The sequence below is a fragment of the Ictidomys tridecemlineatus genome, chromosome 3 (assembly GCF_052094955.1).
Source record: "Ictidomys tridecemlineatus isolate mIctTri1 chromosome 3, mIctTri1.hap1, whole genome shotgun sequence".
NCBI lineage: Eukaryota > Metazoa > Chordata > Mammalia > Rodentia > Sciuridae > Ictidomys > Ictidomys tridecemlineatus.
In genome coordinates, this window is record NC_135479.1 from 48090538 (window position 1) to 48103277 (window position 12740).

At 39.0% G+C, this 12740-nt stretch overlaps 1 protein-coding gene across 4 annotated transcripts in view; it reads right to left on the minus strand.

The window, feature by feature from the left end:
* The window catches only part of Zzef1 (zinc finger ZZ-type and EF-hand domain containing 1), a 130147-nt gene that overhangs the window by 53042 nt on the left and 64365 nt on the right, over nt 1-12740 (minus strand). For 3 of the 4 annotated variants that reach the window (XR_013436277.1, XM_021734577.3, XM_013363783.4), the window contains exons 28-33: nt 11541-11634; nt 10338-10800; nt 9253-9417; nt 4870-4989; nt 4090-4251; nt 1697-1826 (exon numbers count right to left, since the gene is read on the minus strand). Coding sequence is in view for 3 of the 4 variants with exons in the window: in XM_021734577.3 (XP_021590252.2) it covers nt 1697-1826; nt 4090-4251; nt 4870-4989; nt 9253-9417; nt 10338-10800; nt 11541-11634 (1134 nt within the window). In the remaining variant the exon portion in view is untranslated. The remainder of the gene's footprint in view (nt 1-1696; nt 1827-4089; nt 4252-4869; nt 4990-9252; nt 9418-10337; nt 10801-11540; nt 11635-12740) is intronic. The other variant, XM_078042683.1, reaches the window with a different exon arrangement.

Consider the following 12740-nt stretch of genomic DNA (forward strand, 5'->3'; position numbering starts at 1 on the left):
AGGATTTGAAGCTGAATAAACTAAGTGTCTAGTTGGGAAATCCTTTAAGCAAGTAGATGATGATCATCTGGGTGTGATATGTGCTTTCACATACAAATTTGGGAGGCTTACAGAACATAGAGGATGGCTATCACTGGGTATTAGGAGGGTCAAGGAAGGTTTTCCAAAGGAGATAAATTCCTCAGTTGAGACCTGAGGGAGAAAGAGGTACTAGTTGGGAGGGGATAAATGTGGTTAGACATATCAGATAAAAGTAAAAGATACAGGAAGCAAAAGACGGCAAGACAAGGGTTTATGAAATTGGCGATAACCCTTTATGTAGAATATAGAGAAGGCGGGGGAATAACCAGATGAAGTTGAAAAGGTTAAACCACAAGGAACTTGAATGCTAGCCTAAGGAGCTATTGATTGTTTTTAAGTAGGAGAGTAATGGAATTAGATTTGAATGTTCTGAAAGTTCCCTTGATCTCTGAGTAAAACAAGGGATTGAAGAGGGCAAGACGAAATGATGACAACAGAAGTTGTTCAAATGAACAGGTAATATGGCCTGGAACTGAGCAAGAAGTTGGGTAGGGAAAGGTGAGCAGACTTGAGAGGTATTCAAGAGGCAGAAGTGAGAAACCTTGGTGACTGACTTGATGTGGGGTTCAGTAAAAGGGAACAGCCAAGAATAGCATCCAAATATTTAGTTTGGGTTTTTGGCTGGACATTGGTAGTGTTCACAGACACAGGAAACACTGCAAAAGGTGCATTTTTTTTAGGTGCTAAGAAACAAACTTTTGGCCAAATTATATTGTTATATTGTGTGCCTACATCAATATGTAACAACAAATCCCACCAATATGTACAACTACAATGCACCAACAACAAAAAATGAGGAAATAAAAAAAAAAAACTTTAGGGAAATAGTAAAGGCACTGTTTCATAAGCAAGCAGATTGTTTACTGGAAATACTTGGAGGCTATAGTACAGTTTATCTTTAGGGCCTAGAAATGAAGGAACTAAATATGTAAGTCACATATAGTAGTAGATATGTAGTAGCAGAGGAAATATGTCCATCACTTGAGAAATACAGAATGGCTCCAAATAAAGGTATACATATAAGAGAGAAAAAATCACAAGGCCCAATTGTGGGCCCAGAGAAAAATTCCAAGCACTGCAGAAGTGCCACATGAGCAAAGTGGTCAGCGCAAGTAGACACTCAAGCATAAAATACGAATGACTCTGAGGCAAGCAGAAGCCTGGCACCTGTGGTAGCAACAAAGTTAACACCTAATGTGGAGATAGATGGATCGGCCACCTGAGCCAGGTGCCTTACTCATCTGCATCATGCAGCTCTGACTGCAGTATACAGACGGCTGCTTCCTCACTCATCAGACAACCCTCCCTGGTGCTTGCCTCCATGAAGAAAATGTGCTGCCCAAGGACACAAGAACCCAGGTCCTGTAACAATTCTATTTCTCACTGTAAATTAACGAATTGATACCTAACACAGTACATCAGCCTTGCAAGACACTCTTTTTTTGAGTCTAGTTCTGTGGGAGGGAGCCATTGACAGTCACATCAGCATGCAGAGCCTCTCAGGTTAATACCAGATGTGAAGGTCCAGAATTCCCTCTCAGGAGAAAGCCTGCCAGCAGGCCCAAAGCACACCTTCCTCTCCAAACTCTAGATCACTCTAATTGGGAGGTCTTACTTTCCTCTGCTTCTCTGGATCCTCCTGGGCTATTTTTTCATACCAGGCCTCAAACATGCCATCCTGACACTCATCCATCCACTCTGAGTTCTGCTTGGCATCAGCAAGCTCATCTTCTTCACTCCACTGGCTAAAAGGAGGGCAAAAAAGAGAAAAAAAAAAGCATAAAAAAACAAACAACAACAACAACAACAACAACAACAACAACAAAAAAACCCCGAGATGTGGGAAGGGAGAGGAAAGGAGGAGAGAAGAGGAAGAGGGAGCATGAATCTCTGGATATCCAAGGAAAGCGCTAGTTAGCAGATTCCATGACCTATGGGTTTAATAGACTGGGCAATTTTAAACATTTTAAGAGAAAAGTCAATTACTTTTAAAAACTGCAGGGTCTGTCTACTATTTGCTAGATATATGCTAATAAAAATGGAGAAGCCCCTTTCAGAGTAGATTACCCTGGGTGAGGTGAACCAACCATGTGCCAGGCTCTTGGGCCAAAACAGTGATTTATTTATTTATTTAATTTATTTTTTTTAAAAAAGAGAGAGTGAGAGAGGAGAGAGAGAGAGAGAGAGAGAGAGAGAGAGAGAGAGAGAGAGAGAGAGAGAGAGAGAATTTTTAATATTTATTTTTTAGTTCTCGGCGGACACAACATCTTTGTTGGTATGTGGTGCTGAGGATCGAACCCGGGCCGCACGCATGCCAGGCGAGCGCGCTACCCTTTGAGCCACATCCCCAGCCCCAAAAAAACAGTGATTAAAAAAAAAATGTTCTATATGGACATACTTAGAACATCCTAGTGGAATCAGCACAAAAAGGGAGTCAGGACATATGACTTCAGCTCCACCACTAGCTGCTACAAGGCCTTGATACATTAGAGTAGGCCCTCTGTATCTATGGGTTCTATAGCCCAGAGTTCCATGTCCCTAGATTCAACCATCATTGAATCAAAACTTAGAAAAAAAAAATTGTGTCTGTTCTGAATCAGTTTTTTTTCTTGTCATTATTCCCTAAACAATGTGTAACATTGTGTAACAATGTATAAACAGCTATAGCAATGTAATAGCTATTTAACTTAATAGCTATTTAAGTATCATTTATATTATGTTGGATATTATAAGTAATAATTTGAAGTATATGGGAGGATGTGGTAGTTTATATTTTATATAAGGGACTTGGGTATCTGCAGATTTTGTTATTGGTGAGGGGTCCTGGAACCAATCTCGTAAGGATACTGAGGAAGACTGTATTTTGCCCTTGTCCTGTCTCCTCATTTTAAATAAAGGATTTCAGGTAGATAATCTCATGGGCAGGTTCCTTTTAGATTCAAAACTATAAATTTCCATCATTTCAGTTTACAGTTGGTTTTAGCAACAAGTATTTTAAACACAAAATGATTTGCTTGATAGCAAATGCAAAATGTTCCAACCAACAAATAAATATACATTCATTCATGTATCCCACCTAAATGATTTTAGGTCTACTCTTCATAGCTTTGGGCTAGTGCCAGGAAGGATTGGTGTGAGGGGTGTGACCTACCCCTAAAGACTGTATCATGTAGATGCAGACAAAGCTTGAAATAATGGCAGACTGACAGAAGATGAAACCGCATGTTGATGCCCACCCAGTGTTGTGTTCCCTCTCTCTGCCCTCATTGCTCTCTGGCAGCAGATCAAGGCTGAAGTCAAACAAGAAGACAGCTTTAATTGTGTCTTCTTTTCTCAGAATCTCTCTCCTGAGAGTAAAGATTGCCTCACTGATTTATTTCTTCCTCATTCTCCCCTCTTGAAGCCTGCTCCCCCCGACTCTATTTTCTTCTTTCTTTCCACACACACAAGTAGATAATGGTAAGTGTACCTGGACTTTGAAGAGACATTCGTCAAAAATGGAATGGAAAAAAAAAAACTTGCAAATTATTTTTTCTTATAAGGTAAGTCCTTATATAAGTCCCTATATTTATTAGAATATAGTGGCTAATACCACACATAAGTGTTAAAGAAAAAAAAAAGGAAAAGAATTCTCCAATTCAACAAGCTATATTAGGATCTCCAAAAAAAAACAAATCCTCATTTTCTGAGTTCACAATACCACTGCTGCCAATTTACAAAGCATCACTAAGTGTCAGATATCATTTGAATTCAGAAATAAAACTTATTTATTCCTCATGACCAGCCTCAGAGGCTGATTGTGTTATCATCTTATCTCTAAAGATGAGGAAACTGAGGCACAGAGGGATTAAATAACTTGCCCACAGTCACCCAGGCAGTGTGTGGCAAAGCCAGGATCTATATTACACAGACTCTTGCTCTGGAGCCCATGCCCTTCACCCTTATGCTATGATCCCTGTATCTTATCATCTACTTTAAGAATTGCGGAATATAGGACTGTGTTCTTACCTGATCACACTGTCATGGACACTTATATTTTCCTGTGACATTTTCATGAGGAGATCTGGTAACTGAATGTCAACGAAGAAGGCAAGGTCACTGGGTTCCCAGCCCATATCCAACAGATGAAGCAGGGCTGTCTGAACACAGGATAAGGCAGGCAGCAGGGATCTAAGGAGGCCACAGAAGTGATAGTTACCAGAGCTGTCCATAACCAACATAGACAACAGGGACAATGCAAGTCAGTATCTGATCTGTAATAGGAAAGCAGAAACATTCATATTCCATACAAACATTTTCCAAAGATTAAACAAAAGAAGCCTGAAAGGTGTAAGGTAAGTTCTCCATTCTGGCAGACCTACTATAGGGCATTCTTTACAGTAGAGGCTGAGCAGTAAAGGTCAGCAAATTGGGCCACCCCAAACTAGCTAAAGTTATGCAATTTAGATTTACAGAAGAGACATATGACTTAAGGTTTATATCTAAACCACTTAGTAAGGAGGATACTGAAAAATAGTTTTATACTCAAGTTTTAAAACTACAAATAATACATCAAAAACTAAAAATAATAGGTTATAAAACTCTTAGATAAAACAAAACTCATACTTAATGTACATATTAAACAGAAAAAAGACTAGCAAAAAATATACTAATAAATTAACATTAATGAATAGTTCTAAACGATAAGATTAGAGGCTATTTTTATCTTATCCTTTCTTTTCAACTTATTTTCAACTTTGAAGAAAAAATACATTTTTTTCCTCTAGAAGTTAAAAAGTCATCCAGTACCTGTCATTTATGCTATTAAATCCTTTAATTGCTTTGACCAAAAACATAACAAGTTGATAGTAAGTGTCTCGAATTTCTTTGTGTAGATCAGCACCACAGCCTTCCAAGTGTCCAAAGTAACTAGAAAGAAAGGAAACCATGGACTTAATTGCCAAGACAGCTTTTATTTAATAATCCTTATTCCTTACATGAAAGAACCCAGAAGCAGCAAGCTGAACAAAGTGGTGCTGAAACTTAAATGATAACAGGAGTAATAATTTTAGAAAGTAATGGAGAAAACAGCAAGTGAGTCAAATTGACCAGGTCAAGAGCTACCTCACAGAAATTTGGAGATGATTAACTATTCATCTTTCTTTTATTTTATTAATTTAAAAACCATGCCTCCCCCCTACTCTTTGAGTGCCAGATACTTTGTTAAGTATTTTTCACAAATTATCTCATTCAGTCATCTCCACATAATCATGCCCCACCCTTTTGCCTCCCTTGATGACTTTAGTATTAAGGTCACTGGCTTTTTTACCTTCAACCTTTTTATCTTAGTGACTTCAACATCCCCAGGAGTGATGCCACTATTCCTTTTTCTCTCAAACTCTCTGCCACCTTCATTGCCAAGGATCTTCTCTTCCATTCCCTTAGCCATCCCAAGTTGATGGTCATTTCCTTGACACTGTCATCAACTGATGGCTGACTTCAGAGCATGCAACTCTTGCCTACAACCTCTCATCCTGCTGTCTTACTGTGGACTCTCACACAATCTCTTCTTCAATTCCAAATGAGCCCTGGCCCATGCCAACTCTCTGGCTTCCTTCTACTTCCATCTGCTTGCTGAGAAATTTTATACTTGTATCAAAACTGCTGTATGTAGCTAGGTCACATAAACAAGTGGACCAGTGTCACTTTAAATTCATGACTACAATTCTCAAATAAGCACTTAGAAATATTATAAGGCAGTCTCATAGACTGATTTTCTCAATTTTCATATCAGCTAGAACCTTCTTGCTTCTCCTTAAACAGCCTTCTCAACCCTCCATTTTTTGATGACTATCCTCACATTTTACTTTAAAACAAAACATAAGTGATTAAAGGAAATCCCTCATCTTTGTACCACCCAATTTAGCAACCAACTTGCATCTGCCCTGAACTGTCTGTCTATCCTGTTTCTTTCTGCTATCACAAAGCTACCTTGATTCTGTGCAAAGCCAAATTCAACTCCACAGCTGCTACTGCAGACTATCCCCACTTCCCCTACATTGGCTTCCCCTCCTGCTGATTCATTCCCATCAATATTCAAAAGCATTCCAACACCTCAGTGGCAAAGCTGGGGGTGTAGCTCATGGTAGAGCATGTGCTCAATCCCCAGCATCACAAAAAATCAAAACAAAACAAAATCTTTAGTTGTCCCACATCCCCCCTTCTCAGCTCCCTTCTAAGTTCAAAATTTTTGAACTAATTGTCTTTAGTCTGTTTTTGCTTCATATCACCCCCATTCTCTTTCAATCCAGTCCAACTGGGCTTTCAGCCCCCTGAGTCCACCAGGATTTTTGCCAAATACAGTGTGTTTTTATCTCACTTCTTGCATCAGCATTTGACACAGCTGACCATTCTTTCTTTTCTTTTTTTTTAAATGTCAATGTGACCTTTATTTTTAAAATTTATTTACTTATATGCAGTGCTGAGAATCAAACCCAGTGCCTCAACACATGCTAGGCAAGAGCTCTACCACTAAGCTACAATCCCAGCCCTACAGTTGACCATTCTTGTCTTTGGAGAGACATTCTTCTCTTGGCATCTATAGCACCACCATCCCTAAGTTTCTAATATATCTCAAGGGCCCTTTTGATAACATTAGTTGCCGCCTCTTCTTCTGTTTGATTTCTAAATAAAGATTCCTAAATAAAGGCTCAATCCTGGGCTCCTTATTGTCTATCTCTGCACTCTTTCTAGGTCTCATGGTTTTAAAAACCATCTATAGTGGATGACAATTGAATTCTATCCCTCATCCTGACTTTTTCCAGGACTTCTGACTCTAATCTCGGTCTTCCCGATATCATCTGGATATCAAAGAAGTGGTTCAAACAACATGGTCAAAACAAAACTTTTTATTCTTGCCCTATCCATTTCTTTCATATTCTCTTCCTCTGTAAAATACATCACCATGCACCTGGTTGCTCCAGGAGAAATCCTAAAGAGTTTCTTTTCCTGTGATTCCTACCTTTCATTCACCCTTTCTGTCTAACCTACAGATAAGTCTGACAATTCCACCTCCAAAATCTATCCTGAAGGTCGTCCTTTTTCTCTATTTCTAGCAGCACTCCATTGTTAAAACCATCACCATTCCTTGTCTGCTTAGGACACAATTGTGTCCTATAATAACTACTATATCCTAACTGCTTTTCTTATTTCCACTCTTTTCACACAGTGGCTAGAGTTATCTTTTATAAATCAAAGTGTGCTTCTCCTGGGCCTCAAAATCTTCAATGGTTTTTTCCATCTACAACTCAGTATAAAATCCACACATCTTGGTGTGATCAGAGTCCTGCCTAACTTTCTGACCTTACCTTACGCCATTTCCCCTTTCACTCAGCCATGCTGTTCTGTGGATTAATTCCTAGAACCTTTGTATTGTTCCTTCTACAAATGCTCTACCACTGAATTATATTTCCAGATCATTCAATTATTATTATTATTATTATTGAGAGAGAGAGAGAGAGAGAGAGAGAGAGAGAGAGAGAGAGAGAGAGAATTTTTAATATTTATTTTTTAATTATCGGCGGACACAACATCTTTGTTGGTATGTGGTGCTGAGGATCGAACCTGGGCAGCATGCATGCCAGGTGAGCGAGCTACCACTTGAGCCACACCCCCAGCCCCTCAATTATTATTATTATTATTATTATTATTATTATTTGGTACCAGGGATTGAACCCAGGGGCGCTTAACCACTGAGCTACACCTCCAGCCTTTTTTTAATATATTTAAAAAAAAATTTTTAAAAAGATTTTTTAGATATGGATACAATATTTTTATTTTTATTTATTTTTATGTAGTGCTGAGGATCGAACCCAGCACCTTGCATGTGCTAGGTGAGCCCTTTACCGCTGAGCCACAATCCCAGCCCCCTTATTTAAAATTTTTTTTTTTTTTAAAGAGAGAGTGAGAGGGGGACAGAGAGAGAGAGAGAATTTCAATATTTATTTATTTTTTCTTAGTTCTCGGCGGACACAACATCTTCCTTTGTATGTGGTGCTGAGGATCGAACCCGAGCCGCACGCACACTAGGCGAGCGCACTACCGCTTGAGCCACATCCCCAGCCCTAAAAAAAAAATTTAATATTTATTTTTTAGTTGTAGTTGAACACAATACCTTTATTTTATTTATTTATTTTTATGTGATGCTGAGGATTAAATCCAGGGCCTCGCACATGCTAGGTGAGCATTCTACCGCTGAGCCACAACCCCAGTCCTCTTTTTTATATTTTATTTAGAAACAGAGTTTTATTGAGTTGCTTAGGGCCTCGCTAAGTTGCTTAGACTGGCTGGAACTTGTGATACTTCTGCCTCAGCCTCCCATGTTTCTGGGATTACAGGCGTGCGCCACTGCACCTGGCTCTTTTATTTTATTTTGAGAAAGAGACTCTTGAGAAGTTGCTCAAGCTGGCATCAAACTTATAATCCTTCTGCTTTAGACTCTCGAGTAGCTGGGATTACAGGTGAGTGCCACTGTACCTGGCATTATATATATATACACATATACATATATATTTAGTTATAATTGGACACAATACCTTAATTTTATTTATTGTTTTTATGTGGTGCTAAGGATCGAACCCAGTGCCTTGCACATGCTAGGTGAGCACTCTACTGCTGAACCACAACCCCAGCGCCCCCAGCATGATATTTATTTATTTATTTATTTTTTAAATGCTCTCTCTTGCTCTTTAGTAGAGAATAAGCTCCATTAGAACCTTGTCTGCCTTGCCCATTATTACATACAATGCTTAGAGGGGTAGACACTCAAAAAATTATTTATCAAGCAAAGGCTAGAACCACCTTGAGAAGATAGGTTAATATCATTACTGTAAATGAGCATTACATTTAGCTCAAAGCTGCCAGGGGATGAATGACAGTATGGATACACAAGGAATACAATTCTGACTCTCTAATAAAATAAAGATGGTAAGTCATTAGGAAGATTGAACATGTTCCTGGTACTTTCTAAAATGATAATAACCCATTTTTCCTTAGAATGAGAAAATAAATTCAGCAAAAATATAACTTAAAACTCCTAAATAGAAATGACAGTTATTCATTAGAGAAGACAATTAGGACTTCTTTACAATGACCTCTGCTTGCTCTCCTTGCAGAGTCAGCATTTGTACTTACTTGGTAAAATCTTTCTGACAGGTCAGGAGTTCCAACAGGAAAAGTATATATGGTGGATGGAAGCAGTGAGGCTGCCCAAGAGACTCTGTACAGTACTGAATTATCCTCAGGACTTCCAGGATGCTCTGGGCTTGGGCTTTCCTCAAGGAAAGAACCTTTACAACACTAGAGAAAGAATTCAAGTCAGGAATACCCAGAAAACTCCTGAATTGGGGTGGAAAGAAAATGTATCCTCCACCCAAGTTCTGAAGCCATATGAATAAAAAGGTGAGACTTATTGTGAGGATTAGAAATAACATGAACAGTATCAATATCTGTTTGCTATGTTAGGTCATCACTCAGCATAACAAATTGGTACACATTAACTGCAGAAACCCGACAATTATTTTTTTTTAGTACCAAGGATTAAACTATGGCGCACTCAACCACTGAGTCATATCTCCAGTCCTATTTTGTACTTTATTTAGAGACAGGGTCTCATTGAGTTGCTTAGAGTGTCACCATTGCTGAGGCTGGCTTTTGAACTTGTAATCCTCCTGCCTCAGCCTTCCGAATAGCTGGAATTACAGGTGAGCGCCACCATGCTCAGCCCAACAACTTACTTTTTAAAATTAAATAATTCAAAAGGAACTATAACGTCTTTACTTCCCTGAAGAGAGACAAAGCTTTCATTCTTAGCATAAGAAATTCCTCACTAACTTCAAACCCATCATACTTTCAAAGAGGTAGGTCTATGGCAAGTAATTTTGTCAGAAAACATTAAATTCTAAATTTCCCCCAGGGTTAAAGTAAGACAAAATTTTAAGTGGCAGCTACCAAAGAAATGCTTCGTCTTTTTTTTTTTTTTTAAGTCCTAATGATACATTGCTGAGCTATATTTTACAAATAGTATAATGTCCAAGTTTTAAGTGAAAAAAAAAATACTCATAAGGAAAAAAATTAAAAATTTTTCTTGAATATTCAAAATAAGACTTGGTTTATCCTAAATATTATCTGTTCTTTTTAACATGAACTTTAAGCCTTTGACTATACTGGGTACCTGTGTCTCGAAAAGACAGAATACTAGGAAGGAATGATTGGCTCACCTCTCATTAGAGATTGACTGATCTTTAATGAAGTCCATGACATCCTTTAAAACTGGGTATTTCTCTTTCACTGTGGGCACTGGTCTGGCCTCCTCCATGGATCTGAAGGAGAGCAGCCGGAGTCGCCCTCGAGTGAAGGGGGGCCGCCGGGTAGGTGTGGAAGGTGATGAGGGCTCTTCAGCTGTAGAAGGTTCTGCAGTGGGAGGGCCACTGCTGGGTGGCAACTTTGGTGGGATCTCCAAGCCAGGACTCTTGTCTCCTACAGTTGGGGCTGCTGTTTCAGTGGGTGACGCTGAGGCTTGGAAATGCTCTTCGACCACAGAGCTTGTCCTCTGGCGCCTGTCAAGTGGCTGGAGATGATCAGTTTCATCAGCAGTCGCCACCTTGTCACTGCTTTCTTTTGAACTTTTAGCCATGGGCAAAAATTTTAGTAATAGAAGACTTTTCTGAATACACTCTTTTGCTAAATGAAACAAACAAAACAAGAATGGTAATGAACAAAAAATTAAAATTAAATATATTGCCTACTTTCAGAGAGAAAATAATCTATTTAACTTTCTGATGTAGGGCAAGAAATACCTTCGTTAATACTGTGATATACACATGTACTGATAGAATAGAAACAAATTTTATCTCCCTATATAAAACCAAGATCTTTCCAGGATTATGCTGGAATAGTTTCATGGTGAACATTTCAAACATATAGAGAACAGTGTAAGAACCTCTCAATATACCTATTATCCAGCTTTAGTAATTATTAACTCATAGCCAATCTTGTTCCCCCCACCTGCACTGGCTCCCATTCCCTGAATTATTTCCATGTGCATCCTAGGGATCAGACTTTTTCACCTGTAAAAACTTCAGCATATTTGTTTTGTGCATATACAGTACTAGGGGTGGAACTCAGGGCCCTGCATGCTAGGCAATGTTTCATCTTCAACAGGGTCTCACAAAGTTGCTGAGGCTGACAAGGCAAGTAATAAGAAAGATGTTCCACTTTAGAGCATGTCAATAAATAATTATTCCTCTCTGGCATTTTCTCCATTAGTGACAAGTATTAGGAAACAACATTTAGCAACTTTATTACTTTTCTTTGGTCTACGTGGCCTCAACTAGCATAACCCGAAGGTAGGGTGCTGGTTCTCAAAGTTCTGAAAAGAAAACTGAAGGTCAGATGACCACAGCTGGTGGTGGCACACTCACCCAGGCTCTCTGGATTTGCCTCAGTCGCTTCCAAACTGTGTTTTTCTTCTGCCTCACTCCCCAGGCTCATCAGGGACTTCTGCTTCATCTCTAACTGGGGAGAGGATTTGAGCCACATAATTAAGCTGTCCAGACAGGGTGTCAAGGGCAGTTACACTGAAGTACTTTAAAGGCACACAGCATTGAAGAGCACAGAGGACTTTATAGCTGTTATTCAGCTGCTGAGGACACAGGGCTGAGCTGTTTTTGTATGTTCTGAAAGTCTTCCAGGCTTTGAAATTGTCTAAAGGTATATCTGCAAAACTACCTTCTTTTCAAGTATGTGTTATTTAGGAGGATTTTATATACATGACTTTATTAGTTAAAAAAAATCTAAAACATTACTATACAAGATGCCTATAGTTAAAGCTTACTGGTACAGACAAAGAAACTGAGGTCTAGAGAAAGGGTCAAGCTTGGACCAAAAAAATTTCATTTTTGAGATGGGCTCTCACTGTATTGCCCAGGCTAACCTCAAATCCTTGGACTCAACTGATCCTCCTGCCCCAGCCTCCTGAGTAGCTGGGATTACAAGTGTATGCCACCACATCTGACTTAGACAAAATTTGATCCATTCTATCTTGAATGAGAAGAAACCCCTAAGTGCTGCTGAGACTTCTAGGTAGAGAATGGTGATTTTAGTTATAGTCCAGGCAATGGTCACACCATGGGCCACAATGCTGAAAGCTCAGGCAGAAGGCCATGTGTGATGTATGAGGTGTCAAGGTACCAAAGAGAAGGTTGATATGTTGTCCAACTATGGACAGTCTGTTCTAGGCTAACCCAGGAGCATAACCTACAATGTGCCTTGTCAATTGCCAAATCCTTTTTACATGAATTGTCCATGGTGGCTGACTTTCCTAAATACTTCTTTCTTTAAACTTTACTATTGCCTTGGTTTCTCTGTCAGCATACTCTTCTGAATCTCTTCCTACTATTCTGAAAACAATGTCTTTTAGTTTCTTATGACAGATTCTGTTCACGTTGGTTTCTATCTATTCAGGATATATTGGGCACTAACCAATGTTATAGTCACTGTGTATCTGTCCAAGGCTGTGTGTTCCTAGATAAATTCATATTTAAAAACAAATCAAAATAAAGAACTTACTACAAATTATTTAAAGTTTTCTTTATCTCTGCCTTGACATTTCTGTGAAGCAT